This window comes from Orbicella faveolata, unplaced genomic scaffold (assembly GCF_042242905.1).
Source record: "Orbicella faveolata isolate gen_17 unplaced genomic scaffold, um_ofav_v1 contig_2, whole genome shotgun sequence".
Lineage (NCBI taxonomy): Eukaryota > Metazoa > Cnidaria > Anthozoa > Scleractinia > Merulinidae > Orbicella > Orbicella faveolata.
In genome coordinates, this window is record NW_028301547.1 from 3,987,159 (window position 1) to 4,010,950 (window position 23,792).

Here is a 23,792-nt window from a genome sequence, read left to right on the forward strand (position 1 = left end):
GTCTCGTACAATGCGCAATTTAATTTGTGCATGTAGTAGATAGAGGATAATACATGGGCGTACGTAGATATGGAATATGTCTTCGAGTGTTCAACTCGGTATCTCACGAGTGAGTGCAGCGAACGAGTGAGGTATAAAGTTGAATAAGAGAAAAGATACTTCATGTCTACAAGCAACCATGTATTATTTTGTTTATTATAGAGACATACTGATAACGATGTTTTTGGCTGTTTTCCGAAGATTTCCGACCACTTTCCGAAGATTTCTAAAAATTGTTCGAAGACCACACAAACGTTTCTGAACATTTTCCGAGATTTCCGAAGATTGCCGAAGGCTTTCGAGGAAGATCCGAAGATGTTTCGATCATACACCAACAAATCTAAGTACGGTTTAAGGGTCAAACACGACATCAGTGAAGTCATCGATATCTTCACTAGTGAGGATATGGAAAAGTCCCGGATGTAGTTTCGTATGAATTTTACGACTGCTGTATTTTCCAGTAACTAATACACATGAAAAAATTACTCGATTCTGATTGGATGAGAGCAGTGCAGTTCAAGCGTAACACCCGTGCAAAAAATGTAACACCAGTGTAAATTACACATCGTAATTCTGGATTATGATCGGCCGAAAGACAATAGGAAATTTTCTAAGCCGATGATATCACGTAAAATGATGGCGAAAATTTTCTACGGAAACTTTGAAAAACGTTTTCTCGAATAAGAAAAAAAAAAGGCTTCAAGAAAGATCTTTCGGCACTTCCCCCACGCGAATTTTTTCATGTTTATGTTATTAATAAGTAATCATACGGTTTTTCTCGTTCCATTTTGAAAAACTCACACGTGCAAATTAATTCCAAATTGAACTCGAAACCGTATGATTACCTGTACAAAACACTTATACCTATATAATAAAAAGGTTTTCCATGCGTAAAATTAAAGATAAATGGTCTGGAAAAGCTCAAGAAAAAAAATGATGTCAGGTCGTAAAATGCAAATGAAAAGTAGCTCAGTTATTGAATCCTACATATTTGACAGTTGAACAAGGGTTAAATTTTGATATCTTTATTGAAAATGCACTCAAATCCTAAGCTTATTTACAAATACTGTTTATAGCATAATCAGAAATGTTACTTATAGTTGAATAAGAAGTTCTTTTCTCCTATTTATAATAATGCCACACAACACGGAAGTGTGCCTGGAATCAGATCTTTGAAATACAGAGCCTTGTGCACACAAAAAACGCCTTTAAATATAAATTCGTATACAAAATGGTACAAAAATAGCGTTCGAGTTAAATATATTAGTAGCTTTTTTGTACAGAAAATTACTTTTTTCTCTCTTGAAGTTATAATTACTTTGTAAAACTTCGATAAATTATTTATTAAACGTAATGTATCTTAGTTGACTCACGTATCTTGCACACATGGTAAATAAGTGAAATCCTGCATCGAGAAACAAACTAACTGCCTTGTTTGAAAATTTCTAAATGCTCGGTCGTAAAGAGCATTGCTTCTGATAAATTATTTACTGAACGTAATATATCTTACTTGACGTACGTATCTTGCACTCAGGGTAAATATGTGATATCCAGCGTCGATAAACAAACATTTTGCCTTGTTCGAAAACTTCAAAACGTTCGGTCTTAAAAAGTACTGCTTATGATAAATTATTTATTAAACGTAAGGTCTCTTACTTAAGTATCTTATTGCACACAGGGTAAATATGTGATATCCAGCATGGACAAACGAACTTATTGCCTTGCTCGAAAGTTTCAAAACGTTCGGTCGTGAAAAGCATTGCTTGTGATGTTTTAACTGTTTTTGTAATATTATTTTCTTATAGTAAAATGTAGCTCAACGGTTCTTTTCATTAATACGTTGTATATCCAGGTTTTCTAGTTCCACTTACTCTCTCGGAGAGAATATGCTTTCTCAGGGACTTCATGTCTTTCATCTTGAGTTTAAGAAGGTTTCTCAGTCGTTCGGATTCTTTTCTGCTTTGTTTGATGACGTCAAGCAACTCTGATTCCTGCCTGGATCCAAAGCTTCCACTAAGCTCTCCGCGCTTCTGCAGCATGTTTTCCATCTGAGCGCATTTAAGGTCGGCATGCAAGCTGCCTAACTCGAGGTGATAACTCTCTTTCAGCATCCGCAGCTGCTCCATGAGGTCAGTAATCTGCCTGGTGCGCTCGTCAAGCTGGTCTTTCATGATCTCCAACACGTCACTTTTCTCACTGGTATGCATTCTAGTTGCCTGGAGACGGAGCTTAAGGTTGTCAATTTCCATGTCTTTGGACTCGAGCGCGAGCTTGGACGCAATTTCGTCAGCGTGACGCTGCTGTTCACTGGCTTCTTGGATGATCCGTACCTCTCGTTCCAGGGCCTCCACGCGTTCTTGTAAGAACTTGATCTCGTTCTCATAACGCGTGCGCAGTCGCTCAAGCTTCTCTTCCTTCGATTGGCTGGCGTTCTTTTGCTGTTCCATTTCGCTCAAGACAGACTTCACTTCTCGTTCCCAGCATTCTCTTTCGATTACATAACTCTGGAGTTTGCTATTGGTGGATGTAAGGTCGAGTTTCAACTCCGATTCCCGGTTGTGCTTCTGCGCCAGGTCTTTCTTCAGGAACTCGTTCTCTTTCTCTGTAACTTTGAACTTGGTGAGGCTCTCATTGTGCTCTCTTTCTTTGTCCTTTAACTCCTTTCCGAGCGACTCAGCCTCAGCTCTGAGCTTGCCAATCTCCAGCTGTTTGCGCGCAGAATCAGCGCATGCGCTACTCTGGACCTTGATCATCTGTCGTTTAAGATTCTCGATCTCGTGGAAGGAGTTCGTAGCTTTGCCTTCAGCAGTGTTCAAGTTTTCTTCCGATTTATTCAGCATCTGTTGTATGTGATCCTTCTGTTCAAGGACCCCCTTCAACTCACGATCGAGGATCTCCTTTTCGCTTTTTACTTCGTTCAGTTGACCACTAAAAGTACTACAAAGCTCTTTTTCTTTCTGAAGCAATGCCTGAAATTGTGAGCACTCCTTCTTCGTGGCGTCTAATTGATGTTTTAGGATCTCGTTGGTTGCTTGAAGGCTTCCTCGCTGGATCTCGAGTTCTTCGCATTTCTCACGGGAGTCGTCTAATTCCTTTTCTGTTTTCTCTAACCTTGTAGCTTTGTCTTTCACACTGTCCTTCAGCGCTGTAATTTCGTGTTCAAGGTTGGCTTTATCCACAGCTTTTTCCTTGCAGTCGTTTTCCAAGCTTGCTATGCGTTCGTCCGCTCCGGAGAGCTTTGTAAATAGCTCCGTCTTTTTCTCGTTAGCGGTGTCGTACAACTTTTCAAGCTCGTCGATCTTTAACTGGCTGGCGAACAGCTCTCTGTCTTTTTCTTGAATGAGTTGCTCTGTTGCTCTTTCGTTTGCTTCCAGTTCAAACGTTCTTCTCTTTAACTGTAACATGTTTTCTTGGAGTGCGTCAAACTGTTGTTGACTTCCCTTGATATCGCTCTTTGCATCGACGATCTGCTTGCGCGAAGATTCCAAATCCTTGGCGTACCTTTCTTTTTCTTCCTCAGCGGTCTTCCGCTTGACCTTTGCTTCTTCTAAAGCTTCCTTCATATTCCACAGTTCTTTCTCGAGCAATATCTTTTCTCCCTTAGTTTCGGTAATTTCGTTATCCTTCTCTTTCTCCATCTCCACGCTTTTAAGTTTCAACGCTTCTAGGCGCCTTCTCAATCTCTTCACTTCGTCTTCTAATTTCCCCTTCTTCTTTTCTAAATCCTGGAGGTACCTTTTCACCTCCGATGCATTGTTCCTCTCTTTTTGAAGACTTTCGTCCAGACGCGCCATTTCGTCTGATTTGGCATTCAACTCTTGTTGGAGTGCTCTATTATCGTTGAAAGATGACAGACACGCCTTATGGAAAGAGTCCACTACGTCTTTCATTGATGTGTTTAAAGGTGTAACCGGTCGGGCGTCAACGCCATCAGTTCCCTCCTCATCATCTCTGGCCATAAACTCTGATGAAGGCAACTCAGCAAAGTGTTCACCGCTGTTTGTGGCTTTCATTTTGCGTACAACATTCATTTTGGCTTGCGCTTCAGCCAACAAATCTTCAATCTCAGCGTTTCGCTCCTGGAGCTCTTTTTCCAACCAGTCTACCTTCTCAGTAGTGAGATCAAGTCGCTCTTTAAGGTCGTCGTTTTCGGCGCAGGTTTTTGTCAGTGCATCTTTGGTCTTGGCAAGCTCGTTTGTCACGTTTGTGTTCTGCAATGACAAATCTTCCAAAGCTTGGTCTCGTTTGGTTACATCGGCGCTGAAAACTCTCTCCTTCTCGCCCATAACTTCACTGGTCTGTTTAAGATCATCTTCGGTCTTCGTTAACGTTGCCTGAGTATGCTCTAAATCTCGCTCGAGGTTGCCGCGTTCTTCGATCACCTTTTGATGTAGTGTCTTCAACTTGTTCATCTGGTCGCTCCAGGCTGACACCTCTTTCTCGTTGGTTTCTCTCTCTGACTGTAGCGTCTCCTGAAGATGTTGGATTCGCTGGGCGCTAGTGGCGCACTGTTGTTTAAGTTCTTTGTTTTCCGCTCGTAAGTTGTCTATGGTCCCTTCAGCTTCCGTCAACTCGTTCTGACTAGTCCAATACTTCTCAAAGACTTCTTGTTTCTTCTCTTCCAGTGATCTCATCTTTAGCTCGTCGTTTTTCAATTCTTCTTGCAACTCTTCCACTTGTTTCTGCCTCCTCTCAAGAGCGCTTTTTGTTACAGAGAGTTCTTTCTTTGTTGTTAGCAGATCGGTCTTCAAATTGGCTGCGGTTTCTTCGTTGCTGGCGATGATAACTTCCAGAGCTTCATTAAGCGATAGAACTTTACTGGAACTCGTTTCTTTTTCCTTCAGCAGCTCATTACAGGCTCCCTCCAGCTTTGTGATCCTCTCCTCCGAGACAATCTTCTCGTTAACCAACTTCTTTCTCTCTTTTTCGCTGCCTTCATGGCTCTTGGAAAGGTTCCAATGCTTTTCCTTCGAGTCGGCCAGCTCTTCCTCAAGCCTCTTCATTTCTACGGCCTGTAGTTCCGTCTCCTTCCTCAAGGCATTTCCCGCCGCCTCTAAAATGCTGACTTTTTCTTCGAGATCGGAATTCTCCTCTCGCAATCTTGCCAGCGAGCGTTCTAAATCTTGAAGGTTGTTCTTGTATGTTTTGCAAACGGCGGCGTTTTCGTTCAAGTCAAGCTCAACTTTCTGCCGCGTGTCTTTCTCTGAATTCATCTGCTTCTTTAAATGGTCGACCTCTTTACGGGAATTTTTTAATTCTGCCTGTTGTTGCCGCAGTTCTTCTCTTATTCCATACAGCTCAGCTTTCGCTTCTTCTTTCTCCTTCAGGGCATCATCGAATTTTCCCCTCAGATCCCTGAGTGTCGCCTCGGTGTTTTCCAATTCCCGCGCAAGGGTTTGCTTCTCTGTGTATTCTGCCTCTAACGTGGCGATCTTTTTCTTGTCATTTCGTCCTTCGTCCTTCATCGCTCTTGTATTTGCCTCCAAATGTGAGATTTTCTCATGGCACACCAGTAGCTCTTTCTCGAGGGCGGTCTTTTTCTGTTCGGCTCTCAGCAGATTTGAATCCAAAGTTGACATTTGTTGGTTTGCGCGGACCAGTTCTGAGTGTTGTTTCTCCGCTTTGTTCTCGTACTCGCCAAACAGTGACTCAAGCTCAGTGCATTTGCTTTGTAGTTGAATAATAGATTCGCGATTTTCCAGGTTTTCTTCCTTCAAGTTATCGTACTTTTCTTTTGTTTCCTCTAGCAGGGATTCTTTCTGCGTCAAATCTTCCTTCAGCTTCTTAATTTCATCGCACAGCTTGTTAGAAGTGGTGGAAAACGAAGTCACCTGACTGCTAAGAAGCGCAAATTCCTTATTGATAAATTCAACATCTCGTTGGCAACTCTTGGATTCTACTTCCGGTACTTTAGCCTCGGAGCGGAAGAAGTCGAGATTTCTTTCGGTAGCTCGGATACTTTGTCGCAAATTTTGCATCAGCACCTCACTGTCTGAAGCAATGGTCTCGCCATCTCCTTGCGAAGGTTTCTCGTCCTCTGTTGTTTTCAATTCCTTGTTCAGCGCGCTCTTGATAGCTCCTTTCATCTCGCGGTTTAGATGATTTATTTCATTCATCAAGGTCTCAGCATTTTGTTGTTGAGCTAAAACCTTTCTTGTGGTGACGTACAGATCGTTTGTGAGACTTTGCCTTTCTTCCTCCAGTTCATGTTTGTTCGCTTCCAGTTGCTGAATAAGTTTGTCTTTTAGGCTGACATCTTTCAGTACGTTCGCTTTCTCTAAGCGAGTCTTCTTCAGCAATATTTCCAGCTCTTCATTGTTTCCTTTTGATTCCACGAGGCTCTTTTCTAAGGTTTCGTTTCTCTTAGCACTACTCTCGTTTGCAGTCTTCAGCTTAGCCACCTCCAAGTTAGCCAGCTTTAGTTTCTGTTGCAGATTCTCTTCTTCTTGGATCGATTTCTTGTATCGTCCGTCCATTTCCGACAGGTCTTTCTTGACTAACTGCAATTCTTCGTTAAGCCGTCGGTTCTCTGAAGACGAATCAAACTTGCTCTTTTCCATTTCTTGAACTGATTTCTCTGCTTCCTTCTGCTTTTCCTCCGTTTTTTCAAGACGGTTTTTCGCTCTGTTTAACTCGTTTTGCAGTTCCTCACACTGATTTAAAGCTTCGTTCTTCTCAACTTCAATGATCTCTCTGTTCGCTCTCTCTTTATCTGCGGTTTCTTTGAGTTTCTTTATCTGCCTCTCTGTTTCAGAAATGGTCAACTCCACATCACACTTTGCTTCTGATAGCGCCATGATGTCAGTTCGCAGCTTCTCGTTTTCAGCTTGGAATGCATCGTTCGTGATTTCAATCTCGGCCATTTTCTCTTGGATCAACCTCAGTTCGTTCGCCAGTTTAGAACTTTCTTCATCGGCTCTCCGCAGATTATCTTTCAGATTTTCGTTCTCCGTTTGGAAACTTTCGTTGGATTTTTCCAGTTCTGTTATAGTCTGTTTCATGGCGCCAACCTTGATTTCCAATTCCTCTTCTTTCTTTTTTGACTCCATAATCGTCGCTTCCAAGCTTTTGTTTTCATTCTGCAAAGATTTCTTTTGTTCTTCAAGATTAACGACTTTAGCATTCGCTTGTTCGTCACGAATCCGTGTTGCTCTGAGTTCTCCTTCAAGTTCTCGCCTCAGTTTCTCCGATTCCAGGGACTGAGTGAGATCTTTCTGCAGCTCTCCATTCGCCAGTTGTAAATCAGCACATTCAGCTTGTAAGTTAGACACCAGTACTTCTAAATCTTTCTTCTTCTTCAGAACGACGTCAACTTTGTCTTCCACCGTTGCCATGGGAACACTACCATGTGCGGAAAAGAAAATGTCGTCGCGATCGCTCGGCGAGGCTGCAAGCTTTTTCTCAATGCTTTCAAGCTGGTTCTTCTGACTAGTACTTTCTTCAAGCAACTGTCGAGACAGGACCTCGTATTTCTTCTTTTCACTTGCTTCATACTCAAATTTCTCGGCCACTGATTTGGAGTACAGCTCCAAAGTTTTCTCCTTTTCCTCTTGTATTTCAACCTTCTCATGTAACTCTGCGAAGTCTTTCTCTCGGTTTTCCAGCGTCGTTTTCAAGAGGTCGGCTTGAGTGGACACCACGGCAAAACTGCGCTCCAATTCGACAAATTTATTCCTAGCATCGCGAGTCTCGTCCTCCAACAACTTGACTTTGTCTTCCAGGCCCTGGACGCTTTTTTCCTTGACAGCCACATCACTTTTCAGCATTTCGTTTACCTGAGAAAGATGTTTCGCTTGGCTTTCCTGTTTTTCCTTCTGCACGGTGGCCTCGTAAAGTTTCCCGCGAAGTGCTTCGTTGTCTTGGACAACCGCTCGGAAATTCTCGATCATGGTCGGCATCTTGCACAGCAGCCCGGTTTCCTGGCCAAAACTTTCTCCCGAGAACGCGTTATCTGAGGCTACGGAGTTCGGGCTGTTGGGACCAGAACTGAACTCAAACGCGGACGTTAGAGAGATTCCCAGGGCTGAATCCGGCGACACGCTTTCATCTCTTCGGGAGCTCTTTCGCAAGTCTTCGATTGTTCGTGACGCGTTTAAAATCTGCTCCTCCATTTTCTCCTTCTCCTTCTCCGAAATTTCCAGCGCGGAGTCTTTCTCGCTCAGCCTTTTCTTTACATCTTCCATGTCTCGCTTCATCTCATAATTTTGCTTCTTGACAATCTCATAAGCTTCGTTTGCCTCCGAACACGCCGATTTTAAGCTAAACAACCGCTCTCGCTGTTTCTTCTCGTCTGTTCCCATTTTCTTTAACTTGATCTTCAGCGCGTCCAAAGATTTCATGTTTTCCATGCGCAGTTTCTCCTCTCGATAAAGGCTTTCATCTTTGTCTTTAACCAGTGAGCGCAGCTCGAAATTCTCTGCTGTCAGCTGTTTGATCTTGTCCTCTTTTGTTCTGACCATAGCTTGAGCGTCGCTGAACCCGTTCTGTAGCATGATCATTCGTTCGGTGGTATGCTTCAAATCCTTTTCAAGTTTGTCCTTCTCTTCCCTAGTAAGTAGATATTTCAACTCAGCTTCCTTCAGCTTGTCTGAGACGCCTTGAAAATCTGCTTCCATCTTGGCCTTCTCCTGCCAATCGAAAGATTGTTTCTGTACCTCCATTTTCAGTTGCTCCACCTCGATCACCAACCTTTCGTTCTCGCCCTGCAGCCGTTCGAAGGAGTCGTCTTTCGCTGAAAAGAAAGCGCGATTGTTAAGTACCTGGCGGAAGCGATAAGTGCTAAGACAAACAAACAAACAAACAGTCAACAAATCTAAAGAGTAAACTTATCTGCACCTCGCTATAAACAAGCTAACGCTGGATGAATCGCGTCCAAGCTGTTATCAATAACTACTAGTCATTGTTCTCTTTTAATCCAACTGGGAATTCGGTCTTTAAAATAATTGGCGTTCTTGGCATTTTGATTACAGTTGAAAAAAGAATATTGGCTGTAAACTCGTTGTCACTCAATTTAAAAACGTGTCTCTGTTTTACGTCAAACCAAAATTAATCGTCCTGTTTTCTTACGGATGATCTCATTTGAGCAACTTTTACCTAAGTTTCAGACATTGCACGAACACAGGTCCTTTCATAACATTTTTTAGCGTCGTTAATCAAAACAAAAGCTTTTTTTTAAGCCAAACAGAAAACGCGTGCACTACAAAGAGACCAAGAGTTATTCATGCAAATACAGTGACCATGATTTAGTTAATCCTGGTACTTAAGCTGGCAAGCGTGATAAAATGATCTAGAGACTTTCATAAACCTTTCATTTCACTTTTGAATAAAGTAGTTCACATAACGGTCGTTTTAGAACAAAGTCAAACTTTCCTTTCTTTGCAATAACTTTGTTTGAGACTGGCGAGCATTATTTTAGGTTTCGCAATATAATATTTCCTACAAGAGAGGACCATATGTTACACACGATTCATGTAATTATAGATGAGAATAGCTTTCCACGCACGGCTTCGTTTTTTACTAGCACATGAAAATTATATAAACGCATAAGTACTAAGATTGTACCTACCAAACATTATGAAAACTGAATTGCTATCTAAATACAACGAAAATGAATTACAACGTAATTGCTCAATATTGGCACAGTTTACAACTGGTAAATGACTATCTGTATATCCTCTGTGAGTGAGAAAATTAGTTTTATTTTTTAAAAGTTTTAAAATAGTTCTTTCTTCGTTTGTGTCTGTAAATTTCCAGTGTTTTCGACAAACATTTCTTAGAACGAGCCCTTATGAAAAGGTTTTGCGGTTTTCTATTGTTTTCGCGTCTCTTAGGACTTAAGAGTGACAATCCTTTGTTCAAGTTTTTTTAACTTTTTGACACCGCCAAAGATTAAAGGAATAATCAACAACATCAGCTGATTTTGTAAAGAACTCGCAAAACATGTCATCGACGAAAAATGTGGTTCGTAGTAGAAGAGACAGCTAACAAATTCTGAGGTCGCTGCAAATGAATGATTTATTGAAAGTCAGTCACGTTTTGAAGGTTGCGCCATTTGTTTGGGTGTGTTTTGAAAACTCGTGAGTAATAAATGCCTTTAAGGTAACTGTATTCGAGAAAAGAAAGACATCACTAATAGTTTTCCAAAAAAATTGAGCATCAGGCTCAAACTTTATATCATATTATTTAGTTATTTTGTGTAGAATCTACTCGAAGCAGTCGAAACTCCTAGCAAATACAGGCAGCTGATGCAAAGCGCGGGAAAACGTGTTCCGGAGAGAGTCATGATTGGTTTTGGTTTTACTTCTGAATGGATGACAAGGTGGCGCGAATTTTTTAAGCCAAGAGCATAGGGAAGTATTGGGAAACCAAAGTAAATGCGAATATTACTTTCGACACTCAAGTTAAAACTGCTTTTTGCACAATAACTAGGGCTTTTAATCTGTTTGAATGAATAATAAAAAGTCAATGTTTCAAACCATTAATTTCAATTCAATAAGCCAAAAAATGTAGTTAGATTTCAACAGTCTTTACATAAAAGAGTAAAATATCTTGGAACGTTTTTGGCTTGCCACCAATTGCAAACTGTTTCATATGCAAATAGTGAAACCCAGGTGAGTCTTGCCCAGGTCAGTGAGAACACAATTGTAAGGGCATTGAATGAAAAACACATTCTTTGTTTCTAATCACAGGGCAATACAAAACTAATTTCTGAGAAATCCAGAGTCAACATGATAACGCGTGTTTCGCATTTTCATATCTGTGCTAAACCCTTTCAATCGTCATCATTTTATAAATCATTTAGTTTAATCATCCAGTCACTAATGTCTTGTTATCATTTGAAGTCAAACTTTTAGTGCTGCGTTCCTACCCATCAGGCTAAGTTGTTTTCATTTGAATCTTCTTAATTCATGCTAAAACGTACTAAAAGTGTGGCTGAAATAGCTATCCTTACAGTCAACTACTCGAACCGGGCCACTTGGAAAAGAGTTAACCAATCAGAACGTTACTTGAGATCAAAGGATAGCGATCTTTTTCTCAAATTAATCAGTGACATTGAAATATACGAAAAATAGTTCTTAACAAAATTGAAACCCAACAAAGTGTGCGAAGTGTTGCGAACCTCTAAGGAAGCTTTGCCATTTGTTGACTGGTTAGTTTCGATCTTAAACTTTGCATGCTTTTCAAAGGTTTTCGTTTGGTTGTCGTAAATGAGGTTTTAAGCTAATTTTTCGAGAGAGATTTTATAATTATGATAATTCGCCGTCAAGGGCCGAATCTCTCAAACCTCCTCAGAGTGTATATAACGCAGAGGAGTCGACAGTGTTTATGTTTTCAAGTGAAACAGACCGCCACTTGCCGTCACGAGAGGTTGTCAGTCCATTGTTCTCAGCTTACGCTTTGATTGGTTAGTTTTCTTCCAGGCGGCCCGGTTGAGTAGTCTCACTGTAAACTGACATACTGTTAAATTTCTTACCTGCTAATGTAGAGTCTCTTTCCCGAAGCGTCGTACTTAAACTCGTCTCCAGGCTCTCAATCTGGCTCGCCTTTACAACCTTTTCCTTGACAAGCTCTCGCAGCTCTTTCTCTTTATCTACCATCTGTTGCGCGTTCTTTTCCAGAGTTTCCTCGGTGTCCTGTACACTGCTCTCAAGAAATTGAATTTGCTGTCTGAGTAGATCTAATTCTTTTTCCTGGCTTTTCTTGACATTCCTTAAGTCCTGCACGGTGTCTTCTAAATAGGCTTTCTCTTGTTGAATATCCTTCAATGCGGTTTGAAGTATTTGCAACTGTTCTTTGAACTCCACAACTTCATTCCCCAAGTCCTCGATGATTTTGGGATCGTCAACTATTTCAGGACTGCTCTCGGGTAAATTTCCAGCTTCGACCTTTATTTCAGTTTTTCCATCAACTGTGTCAAAATCGACGTAATTCCCTTCGCTCTTGCTATGACTTTCTTGAATCTTTTTCTGGGGTTCCTCGTTCTCCCGTGCTATTTGCTCAATGCGTTGGTCTCTCTCAATAATTTCTTCCACCTTTTGCTCTAGGTTCTTATCTTTCACACTCAGTTTTGTCTCCAGCACTTTAATTTGTTCTTGAAGACGTTCCACTGCTGACTGTTCATCCATTAGTTGTGAAATGGTTCTGCTGTCTTCTTCAGCCTGATTTTCCAAGTCTTTCACCTTCTCGTCAGCGGCCATGAGCTGTTTTTTAAGATTGTCAATCGTAATTTGTAATTTGGAGTTACTAGTTTCCAACCTTTCCTTTTCGAGTCGCGTTTCTGCCTCTTTTATTTTGTATTCTTGCATTGTCTCTTCTCTTTTACTAATCTCACTTTGAAGTTCAATAGTTCGACTTTCACGTCTATGTTTTTCTTTCTTTCTATCTTCGAGCGCTGCCTGCGTATCTAAAATCTGAGTCTCATAACTTTCGATGTTGTTGGTCGCAGTGAAGGTTTCTTCTTTATTCTTCTCGAAAGAATTTTTCAGATCAGATATTTCTGCTTCATACTTGATAATTTCCATCGTTGCAGCGAGATTTTCTTTCTTCTCCTCTTCGAGCGAAGCTCGTAGATCTGAAATTTGCGTTTTATAACGTTCAATGTCACATTTTAGATTCTGGTTTTCTTCTTTAGCCGAATCTAGATACTTCTTCAGGTCCGAGATTTCTAATTCACACTCCTTGATTATGTTCGCAGCTGCGACATTTTCTTTCCTCTCTCCTTTAAGCGACTCTTGGTAATCTGTAATCTGGCTCTTATACCTTTCAATACCGATGGTGGCAGTACGATTTTCCTCTTTAGCCTTCTCCAAAGAATTCTTCAGATCGGAAAGCTCAGATTTATATCTTTCCATCGTTGTTTTGGTAGCACGATTTTCTTTTCTTTCCTCGTCGAGCGAAGCTTGCAAATCTGAAATTTCGAACTTGCACAACTCGTATTCTTTAGATACGTTGGAACTTTCTTTTCCTGATCTGCTAAGTGAAACTCTTAACTCAGAAATTTCGTCTTGATATCTGTTAATTTCTTTCACGTTCCAACTGTTCTCTTTCTTGGAATCTTCAAGTGACGCTGTCAACTCCTCCGTTTGATACTTGTACCTCTTAATGTCACTATATACACGCTCGTTTTCCTTCATTCTTTCATCAAGCGAAGATCTCAAATCTAAAATTTCAGACTTTTTCTTTCGAATTTCTTCTTCGGCATCGACCTTCTCCTTTCGTGTTTTGTCAAGCGAGGCTTCCAATTTCGAAATCTCTGATTTGTATTGTTCTCTTTCATCCATGGCTTTGCGGTTTACTTGCTGTGTTTTTTGGAGGTGAGATTTCAGTTCGATAATTTCGGACTTCTGCAGTTCAATCTCCTTTTTAGAGGAATTTAGCTCTTTCTTGGAGTTGTCCAGCGATGATTTCAATTCTGCAATCCTTGACTGACTATTTTCACTTGCTTTTTGTTTCTCTATTCTTGTTTCATCAAGTAATGTTTTCAGTTGCAAAGTTTCAGATTTGAAACTTTCAATTTCCTTCTTTGCTGTTTGAAATCCCATCCTTGCTTCTTCAAGAGAATTTTCTAAGTGCTTAATCTGAGAATTGCACTGAATAATCTCCTTAGTTGACTTTTCGTTTTCTCTTTTTGCTTTTTCCAACGAGGATTTGAGCACCGATGTTTGGGATTTGAACAGTTCACTGTTATTTTCAAGATGACCTTTTTCTGTTCTTGTCCGATCGAGGGACGCTGACAATTCTGAAATTTGTGATTTGTGTCGCTGGACATCTTCTTCGGCTCTTAGTTTTTCTTTCCTTGTTTCCATCAACAAAGTATTCAAATCTGACACTTGAGTTTTGTACTGAAGAACTTCTCTACCAGCGCAATCCTTTTCTTCGCTTTTTTCGTCCAGGCAGTCCTTCATTTCGGAAAGTTTGGTTTTGTACAATTCAATCTCTCTTTCAGCTTTCCGCAGTTCATCTTCCTTTCTGTATAGCTCTGTTTCCAATTCTCTACCATGCTCTTCTGAAGCTGCCAGATCTTTCTTCATGCGGTCAATCACCGACTCTAACATTGAAATATTTTGCTCGTTCTTGCTTGTTCGCTCCAAAGGTAGCTCATTTGGGACGCCGCGGCCGTCTTCAGTGTCAAAAACAAATTCATGACTGAGGCAGTTCGTCTTACTTGCCCTCACAAGCTCTTCTAATGAACGACCTTGTTCAGTGGTCATGTTCTGATTTTCCTTGAAATAATTGTTGTTGATGACTTCATTCGGTATAGGTAACACGTGTTCGTCTTTCTGGTGTTTAAAATTCTCGAGAATTACTTGTATCTCTTGATCTTGTTTTTTCAACTTTTCTTGAAGTTCCTTGTTTCTCTTATCTGCCTCTGCCTTTTCCTGTCTCGCTTCCTCAAGAGACTTCCATAACTCCGATAATCTCTTTGGTGGGTTGAATGGCGCATTATCTTCACCGTCTAAGTAAGAAGCTTTCTTGTCGTCCCATAGTTTCTTGATTTCATTTTCAAGGCTCGCGATATCTCGACCTTGTTGTTCCATAATTGCCTTCAGCTCTCGATTCTCTTTAGTTAAATTTGCTATTAAAACCTCATCCTTCTTGGAATTTTCTGGTGTGGTGCCAAGTTCTGCTTCATCGATGTCAACTTGAACCCCCTTTTCTGCTCTCTGTACTAACCGCACTTCGGTTTTGCTAACTTTACGCTCAACCTTGTTGGCAAAATTGACGGTTTGATCCAAGGACAATCTTCGTCTTACACTGCGAAGACTTTCAAATGATCGCATTCTTTCGAGCTTTCGGTGTCCACTTCCGCCCACTTGTACTCCTTTATCGACTCCCAGGGATCCCGTGCCCGGCACTCTGTTGGGTTGCGTGACACTACTGCGTCTTACGGCTAAGAGTTCCTCCTTTAAGTTTGCTGGTTGGATATTAGGAGTAAAGTTGAGTTCCACTCTGTGTGGTCGATCTTTAACTTTATCTGGTTGTGCTATTTCCTCCCGTTCCCTTGACGACAGTTCGTTCTTAGTAGTCTCTAATTCTTCCTTCAGATTCGCCGTTTCTTTCTGAGCTTCTTTTAACTGCTCTTCCGTCAATGAAATCCGTTTTTCCTTTTCTGTGAGTTCCTGTTCCATTTTCTCGTTTTCCAAACTTCTGCTTTCCAAGAGGCTCTCTAGGTTGGAGAGACTGGTGCGAGATTCGATCAGCTCATCTGAGAGCACGAGTTTCTCCTCCAGCATGGCCGCCATTTTTTGCTTCATTGACAGTATTTCACTCTCCATGGGTGAAATTGGGTTTGTGGAATCTTCACTCCTTCTTTCCATACTGTTAATGGCGCTCTCAAGGTCTAACTTCTCAACTTGCGATGTTCTTCGGGCTAAACTGATACTTTCAACTTTCGTATCTGCCGTGGAGAACTTCCTAATGGATCTAAGCTTTTCTTCGTCCTCCCTCTTTGAAACCTGAGCCAATCTTAATTCGTCTGATAAATCTTTGAGCTCGGCTTCGAGGGCTTTAAGCTGCGTTCCTACTTTGTCCTCCAATCGCTTCGACTCTTCGACATGTAAAGATTGTATCTTTTCCAAACCTTTAATCTGATGCTTCGCCTCTTGCATCAACTTGGACATTTGCGAGCTTTCCTCGTTCTCTCGTCCCAACCGAGATTTCAAGCCTTCTGTGAGTATTCTCTCCGTAGCTGTGGTGAGTTTTTCAACCGGGAGACTTCTTGTATCCTGGACTTTACTTTGCCTGCTTTCAAACGCGTTCTCCACGTCTTTCCGTAGGCTTTCCTTCTCCTCTTCTGATAACAAATACGATGTCTTTCTCATCTTTCTCGGGGAAATCAGTCCGTATTTCTTGAACTGTAAATCTTCTTCACTGTCTTCTTGCATTAGATCTTCGAGCGCTTGCTTTTGCATTTGAAACTTCTTCGACGTCACACTATGCGTTAAAATCTCATTTTGTAATTGCTGAAGGAAATACCGAAGCCTTGTGCTCTTGTCCACGCTGGTTTGCAGAAGATGAGCGTACTTTCGAACGGCTTCCGATCGCTGCACCCGAAGTTCCCCGACTTTAGTTTCCTGAATCCGAAGCTTGTTTCGTAACTCGTGCATCTCGTTATGAAGTTTTTTGTTCGATTCGTTCATCATCTTCACTTGCCTTTCCAGAATCTTGTTCTCTGTCTGCAACGCAGTTGTTTTTGATCGTAGTTTTCTCATTTCATCGTTGATTTTATCATTCTCCTTTCGTCTATCTACCAGTTCTTGATCCAACAAATTTATCTCATGACGGAGATTTCCGATTGTTGTGTCTTTTGCTTCCGATAACCCTTTCTCGTTCAAAAGGCTTTCGTTTAGCTTCTTGATGGTCTCTCGAGCTTCCCTCAAGTCGTTAACAGTGTTAACTGGAGATGTTTTCTGGACCAAGGACATTTTGACTTGGACAGCAAGTTCCGAATTAACTTTACAATGTAAAGAATCTTTCGGTTTGCTTTCAATTTCCTGCGAGTCTCTTTCGCTTCTCAATTTCCACCTTTTATTTCTCTTCTCTTGTTCTCCAGAATACCCCTTTGTGCTATCCCTTGTTTCTCGCTGTTCCTTACTTTCAAATCGTATTCTCAATTGCTTCCCGAGTTTTGAAAAACTGGGAATTGTTTTTGTTGTCACTGAGTTCCCTCTTAAATCGAGATTCTCTCCCGCTTGGCTCCAAGGCAGAGATTCTTCAGAGCGAGACTCACGTATCGCCTGCCCGTGTGATAAGGATAGTTCGTGGACTGTACGATGCTGGGACATGTCTGTGAAACATAAGACAAATTGAAGAAGTTAACAATAAACGTATATTACGTTTTACCAAATATATGTAGTCTCTTTTGTAAGAAAGAGCAAAATTTCTTTACTTAAGTGTGTGCTTCTAGAAATACGTTACCACTGCTGGGTAATTTTGGCGTATTATGATTTCTAATATTTAATTCTACATTTCTGCTCAGTGAATCGTGCCGAAAAAAAAATTGATGTGGAAAAATTAGCAAAAGAAGCCACTCACAGTTGCCCCTTAAAAAACAAGTGACAGAGTAATCGACAACGATAGCTAAAAGGCGACAAACGATGCTTATTACATTTATAATCAGTTTTGGCGTTCACAGATTTTCGAGTGTAAGTAGTCAGTAGAGCATATGAAGGGATTGCGAGCAATACTCTATTTGAATCTGACGGAAAGTATAAAACGCTTGAAAAGTTACCCGTTCGCAAAAATTTAGCTTAGTATATTATCAATTCAGTGAAGCCTTTGGAGTAAATTAACCGCTGCTTTCATGCAGTATTGACGGTTGTCTACACTTTATAAGTATTTCAGCTACAGTCTCCCTCATTTTGCAACTGACTGTACTTATGTTTTGCACATTTGAAGGCCGTCGTTTTTTGAAAATTTTACCTTGCTTTTCGTTAGACATATGGCAAGTGTTTTCTCATATGGCCTCCGACGAAGGAGAATGGTTTCTTTACAAACTAAACTCCAAATAAATCGCGGTGTTATTTGGGCAGACACTGGCCTGTCTGATCAACCATGAACAAAACTGATGTGTTATTTAATATTGTGACTACCCTTGGGGGACCGATTGTCGGAGACCTCGCCCGCCAACCTAAAAATAGCGAGCTTAGGACGGATTATCGCTCCTAGACGACAGTTTCGAATTCAATAACCTAGAAGCGACATTTGAACAAAGCGCTGGATTTTTGAAAAAAAAAAAAAAAAAAAAACACATGCAGATGGGCTAATTTAACTGTATATGAATTTAGGATATAAAAGTTAGAGTTTAATTTAACATCAACTCTCCTCACTTCTGCAACGTAACAGTTTCTTTTATAGAAACTATTTTTTTTATTATTATTAGCCTACGTGCCAATTTGGTTCCAGTTTACAAAATATTTAGAACTGACATCTAGGCTTTACGTTTCTGTTATAACGGCGATTTTATAGATATTATCAGAAAACCGGTCAAGCGACTAAACGGAAAATTAACGTTAAACTAAATGAACAGTTAAAACTATTGAATATTTTTTAGCTGTAGATTTAGCACATAAACGTTTTACAACGCACAAGTTTACACACACATGCAAAATCTTTAACCTGGTGCTGTTTTTATGTAGGAGAAGGTATATCCTTCATGCAATTTTGTTTGGAAATTTTGTTTGAATTTTCACCAGCATTGCAATCGATTCAAATTTAATTGCTGGGTCGATAAAACATTTCTTGAAAAAAGAGCACAACATTCAAGGTTTGCAATCTTTATCAAACTTGATTCCCGACTTGTTCAGCGATAGCAAAACAATTCACGCTCGACAGGACTTGCTCTTTGTCTACCATGACGGAGTAACAGACAAAAGTGTTGCACTGAATTGCTCGGAACATTGCCACCGATTGGTGACTGTTATGTTAATTGTTGATTCTTATCACCGTGATAAAAAAAAATTCAGTTTATATGCTCGGTTTATTTTTGTGTATTTCACAAATAAAGTCTTTCACTCTTGTGTCTTTCTGGGGGAACAGCATGAAGCTAGAACACACAGTGCTAGACCGAAGACCTATGGCATTGGAACATGTTTTACTTTACTAAATTCAAACAGCCCTCGTTACGCAATTCTTTAAGGGCATGACAGCACTCATAAAACTTTCTTACATGCAAAATCTCATGTCAAGAGCACTGATGAATATTCTGTGTAACTAACATTTTGCCCACACTTCAAGATAAATTAGCGTCTCAAAGAATTCAAACACAAGCGTCGCTTATAAATACATGACCCTCGTTTAAAATAACGAATTATGCACAACGAATTATGCAATTTCAACTGTCGACCCTACTAGCTGGATTCTATGAAGATGAAGTGGAATTTGGTAATATATCTTAAGTAACTTTACTCGCTGTGTAATTTTCTCGTTTTACAATCAGACACTAGGTCTCCTTAGAAGCCGAACGCAGATACTTCAACTCTCTTTGACAACAAACCGACCGCGTCCTTTTAACTATCACGTGTGTTATATCGTGTCTCAATCCTTTAAAGTCAAGAACAAAGGAAGAAAAAGAATTTTTCCTTGACCGCGTGCGGTTTGGCAGAATTACGAATTCGCGATAAATTTTGAGTAACGAAGTGTCATGATTTACTTATATTGTTCAATTTGTCTGAAAATCGAAGTTGAGCCGACAGCAAACAATATCTGCAGTGACTCGTCAAAGCTATCATAAGTAATCCCTTCAAACAACAACAGAACTTGTTAGTCCAAGGTGATTACGTGAAAACAACAAGTCACACAGATTCGTATAAATTGTTGTCACTTAAAGTTCAACTTCAATAGCTCTACGCAGAAGTCTTATGCCTGGTTTTATATATTCCAATAAATATTATCAACACACCGTTATGTCAAGAACAAAGAATTATAAAATGCTTTGTTTACCTAATTTCCATCAGATAGTAGTGTTGTAGTTTAAAGCACTTGTTGTCTAGAATCTTCACTCACATTTGTAATCACTCCACTCCGGAGAAAAGGTAGTCGAAAAAACAAACTTCTCTGAACTTGACCCAGGAATCTTAAAGTTTGATCTTAGGTTTTTCAGCTCAAAAACATGCTGGGAAGCACGCTGTTAAAATTGTTTCATGCGCTACACACGGAAACAAACATAGCTGGTTGCATTTAATACAAAGTACTTTATACGAGCTAGCTAAACCAAATATTACTTACATTACATCCTTGGAGTGCTTCATCGTGAGTTCAGCGCAGTTGTTCCAAAGGTTCGTCGACGTTTTTTTCTTCACTTACGCTATGCTCGTCTTTAGATGACGCCGAACAAACCGGCGATAAATGGGCCACTTCGATTTGAAAGGTTACAGCTGAATTCCTTAAGCCCACTACGCATAAACTATGAGTGCATAATTGATGCTTGGTAAAATTAACTTCATAATTGATTAACCGGGTTGACAGAACTCTTAAGTTGACCAACTCAACTTCGTTTTCTTGCTCATGCCTGCTCCTATGAATCTGTGTCTTTTGCAATGTGGTCAAATTTTTGAGGAGCTGTACGCTAGAAAATTGTTTACGCTTCAATGTTTTTCACCAGTTATGGTAAAAAGCACTAATGATTATTTTGAAGCACATGGCTGGAACATTTGGCGCGTTCCGCGTTCTCTTGGCGGGAGTTTGATAACATAATTGGCCAATCAAAGCCTTGCAAACTGTTAGCAGTCGATCTCGTACCTCTATAAAACACAAAGTTACAAAAAAACTAAAGATGCTTTCTATGGAATCGAAAATCTTGTTGTGAAATAGCTATATTTCAAAACTGTTTGATAAAGAACAATAGGTAAAAATGTTATCATTCTTAAGGTTCAGAAGGCATGCTGAACGTGACAGAAAATTTGAAACGCATCTCGACCCTCTCTCGTCATTTCCTGTTTCAAACTGTTCGCTTGAGAGCTTGACTTACGAAACAAATTGATTTTACTCACGAAAGCGTTCAGGTCAAACATTTCGCGCTTTTATTAGTTAGCAGTGGATAATAGGCGAGCTGTTAAACAATAAACTGAGACAAAACAACTCTGTTAATTACACTAAGAATTCCGTTTGCGTTCGCACCTAAGCGTCCTTAGCCAATGAAACCACGCATCAACAATTACCAATTGTTACATATCAATGAACTCGACTGGTGGCAAATGAAATCTTATGCAAAAAAATAATAATTAGAATTTATATGCATATATCGTATATATATCGTGAACTGCAAAGCGAAACACATGGAGTAAAATTCACTCGCAAACAAGAGAAAATCCTCGTTGCACCAATTTTCCATGGAAACTAAATTCACAAGGTTTTCCAAACTTCAAAATGGCTATCAAATGGCGTTGTCATGACGACCAAAATTCAAACATTCGTCGCCACAGGCGAATGCAAATATGATGAAGAAATGTAATTGCAATTGAATTAGCTTGATTTCGTTCAATTGCTTTCGTTCGCTTGATTTGTTGTAAAATGTAGCTGTTATTTCTTTTTGTATCTGTATTTATGTGTATTGGTGTCAATTTGTTTGTAATGCCTTGGGTCTTTTCTTCCGCTCTTTTTTCCGCATCACGTCTAGCCTCGTTTAGCGTGCTTTACGGTTTGTGATTATTTTGTTCGTAAAGCCTGACTGAGAAATAATAGTTCAAATAATAACAATCTAATGATAGTAATAATAATATCGTAATATCGTTGAGTTCAGTTTTTCTATTTTGACTGACTCCCCATTAATTGCATTCTGCTTGTTTGTAAAACCTAATTGAGAAGTAATAACAGCAATCTAATAATATTAATAATATCATAATACTAGTTTGTTGTTGTTAGACCCTCGCTGAGTTGTCTCTAAGTTCTTGCCGTGAATATCAGCTCAGTATTTTTATTTTTTACTCATCCCCCCTTTATATTTGTATTTTGTCTGGCAGCGTTTAAAACGTTGAGAATCGTTTACACTGAGATATGTATCTCCTTTCATTTCAGCAATTTTTTGCTTGTCATAGTTTATCCAAATACGTTGGCGGGCATGAATCAAAGTGAAAAAAAATTGAAGTTGTGAAGTTTAAATTAGGTGGACAAACTTGCCAAGTTGAAGCTTTAGTGAAAAGATTGTTTTACTTCAACAAGGAAGACGGATAGGCCCGCATTCAGAGGATATTAGAGACCTCTGTAGGTAGGCTAAAAGCGGACACCGAAATGGCCAATATTTCAATTTACGGCCATTAAGAGTTCATTAAGAATTAATGGTTAGTAGATAACAGCTGCCGATGTCCACACACTAACATCTAGATCATATTTTTATCTGAGGGCCTACATCGGGTGTCCGAGTGTAAAATGTTGCTACATTTTCACGTCTTATGTTTGTATTATGCCTCACCTCCCGGTCCATTCTTGATATTTTGACTTATATTACCATTTTGCTGTTTTTGTACTTCAGCAAACTAGTGATTCGAGATTATATTCCCTTAGATACGTAGGCCATTTTGTTTAATTATCAGACATATTTTTTTGAGGCGTGTTACGAAGTCAGTTCATGTAAAGAACGTACTGTGCTGTAACGCTCGATTTTCTCAAATGACTACATAAAATGCCTGACGAAAAACATCTGTCACTTATGTTGGGTACAAATAGCTGATCATCGAGAAGTTTTTTTTTTTTGCTTTATTTTCTTAATCAAACAGACATGCATTTTTAAGGCAGGAGACAGTTCGTCTCTTGCCATGGTCAGGTGATATGTTTTTAAATAGAAAAACGAAAACACTCTTAAAAAGCTGTCCAATTTTTGTTCTTTTTTGTTGAATTTATTCAATGCTTAATGGCATCGTTTCAAATTTCAAATGTCATAATTTTTGCCCTAATTTCGATACAAGTAAAAGGATACGAAAACAGGATCTTCTGTGATGGAAGATTTTAGCACCCACGCGATAAAATCTCCGGCCAATGCGTTAGAAAAATTATTTCGTTGAAAAGTTTGCGGTGGTAAACAAGTTTTGTTTCCTGTTATGCTAAAGGACACGGTCCGAATATTGCATCTGTGTTCTCGACTTTTAAACATTTTATCAGTGTCAACCAAACATGCATAATACTAGTCATTAATCCTCAAATTGTTTGCATTCGATTCGTCGGTTCTTGACAAACATCGACCGTTTTACTGGTCATTAAGCGGCTTATTTGAATTTCCAATAGCCTCTTCGAGGACTTGTTGTCAGACTAGGAGACTGCGAAAACGCGAAAATATGTCCATATGCAATTAAGGTTAATACCACTTGGATTAAAATGTTTTCTTCAAAACACCGTGAATTTAGATCAAACTTTATCATTTCTCTGCGACGACTTAGTTTCGCTTAAACACTTATCAGTCAACGTTGGTTTTATTTAAATACTCAATTTATGTATTTGTACAAGCTTCCTCATGATTTATGGCGATTATTATCACGGTCGATGTTGGACTGAAGTTGTGTCACAGAAAGAGATATTCTTGTATAGAACTAACATTATCTTGGCGAAAAAATACCGTGTCACTTTGATTTATACCAACTACATTAATTTCTAGGCCAGGCAAGCTTGATCACGCTTGCACATTGTGATACCACCTTGTCGACTGGCGTTTATTCACTGAAATCCAGCTAATCTTCTATTTACAACTCGGAATTGAGTTTACAAAAACATTCAGAATTTCTACGGAGAGAAATCTAAAAAAATCTGTCTATAGCACTGAAAGAATATTTGTGTGGAGACGAACAAGGAAAAACTCAACGAAATATCTAGGCTTACCCGACAATTAAACCGTGTATATGACTAAATATTAGCTCCATTACTTTACAAACACATTTATTTAAGGGGAAAGTATAATTTAGCCATCTACTTACCAACAGTGGTCGATCGGTCCTGTAGTCGAGAAAGATTCGTGATGTTTCTTTGAGAGCTGTGCTAGAGTGTTGTTTCAGTGCGGTGCCGTGCGAAATACAAGACTGATCTGTCACTCAATATTGTGTAGTTATGGACTCTTAAAAGCCTTCATTAGCATATTCATGAAAGAGATATTTTTTTCCTTTGACGTCGAACTCTGCGTGGTTTCTACTATCGCAAATATTATTCATGACTCTTGTTTTGAATTACACATATATTAAAATAATAATAATCACTCCAAAACAAAACAGAGGAAAGAAGTGCTTGAAAAGTTGATAAGACATCGTATAAACATAACACTTTTACACCAACCA

The 23,792-nt window shown here is 39.6% G+C and overlaps 1 protein-coding gene across 2 annotated transcripts; it reads right to left on the reverse strand.

Annotated features, from left to right (window-relative positions):
• Positions 1 to 1,048: 1,048 nt before the first annotated feature.
• Positions 1,049 to 23,775, reverse strand: LOC110061845 (uncharacterized). 2 transcript variants are annotated; one of them, XM_089288888.1, is made up of 3 exons: positions 23,439 to 23,775; positions 11,513 to 16,825; positions 1,049 to 8,770 (listed from the first exon to the last, which is right to left on the reverse strand). In XM_089288888.1, the coding sequence occupies exons 2-3, from the start codon at positions 16,821 to 16,823 to the stop codon at positions 1,872 to 1,874; spliced, it is 12,210 nt and encodes a 4,069-aa protein (XP_089145014.1). In that variant the 5' UTR covers positions 16,824 to 16,825; positions 23,439 to 23,775; the 3' UTR covers positions 1,049 to 1,871. The 2 variants fall into 2 exon arrangements, with proteins under 2 accessions (XP_089145014.1, XP_089145013.1); XM_089288887.1 differs by lacking the exon at positions 23,439 to 23,775 and adding an exon at positions 19,765 to 19,952.
• Between the last annotated feature and the right edge of the window lie 17 nt (positions 23,776 to 23,792).

Bases quoted from the DNA above. Each gene is read 5' to 3' on its own strand.
- LOC110061845 (XM_089288888.1), bottom strand. From the start codon at position 16,823: ATGTCCCAGCATCGTACAGTCCACGAACTATCCTTATCACACGGGCAG. The intron at 8,771-11,512 runs GTAAGAAATTTA...CTTTCTTTTCAG, and splicing joins AAGAGACTCTACATTAGCAG to CGAAAGACGACTCCTTCGAA.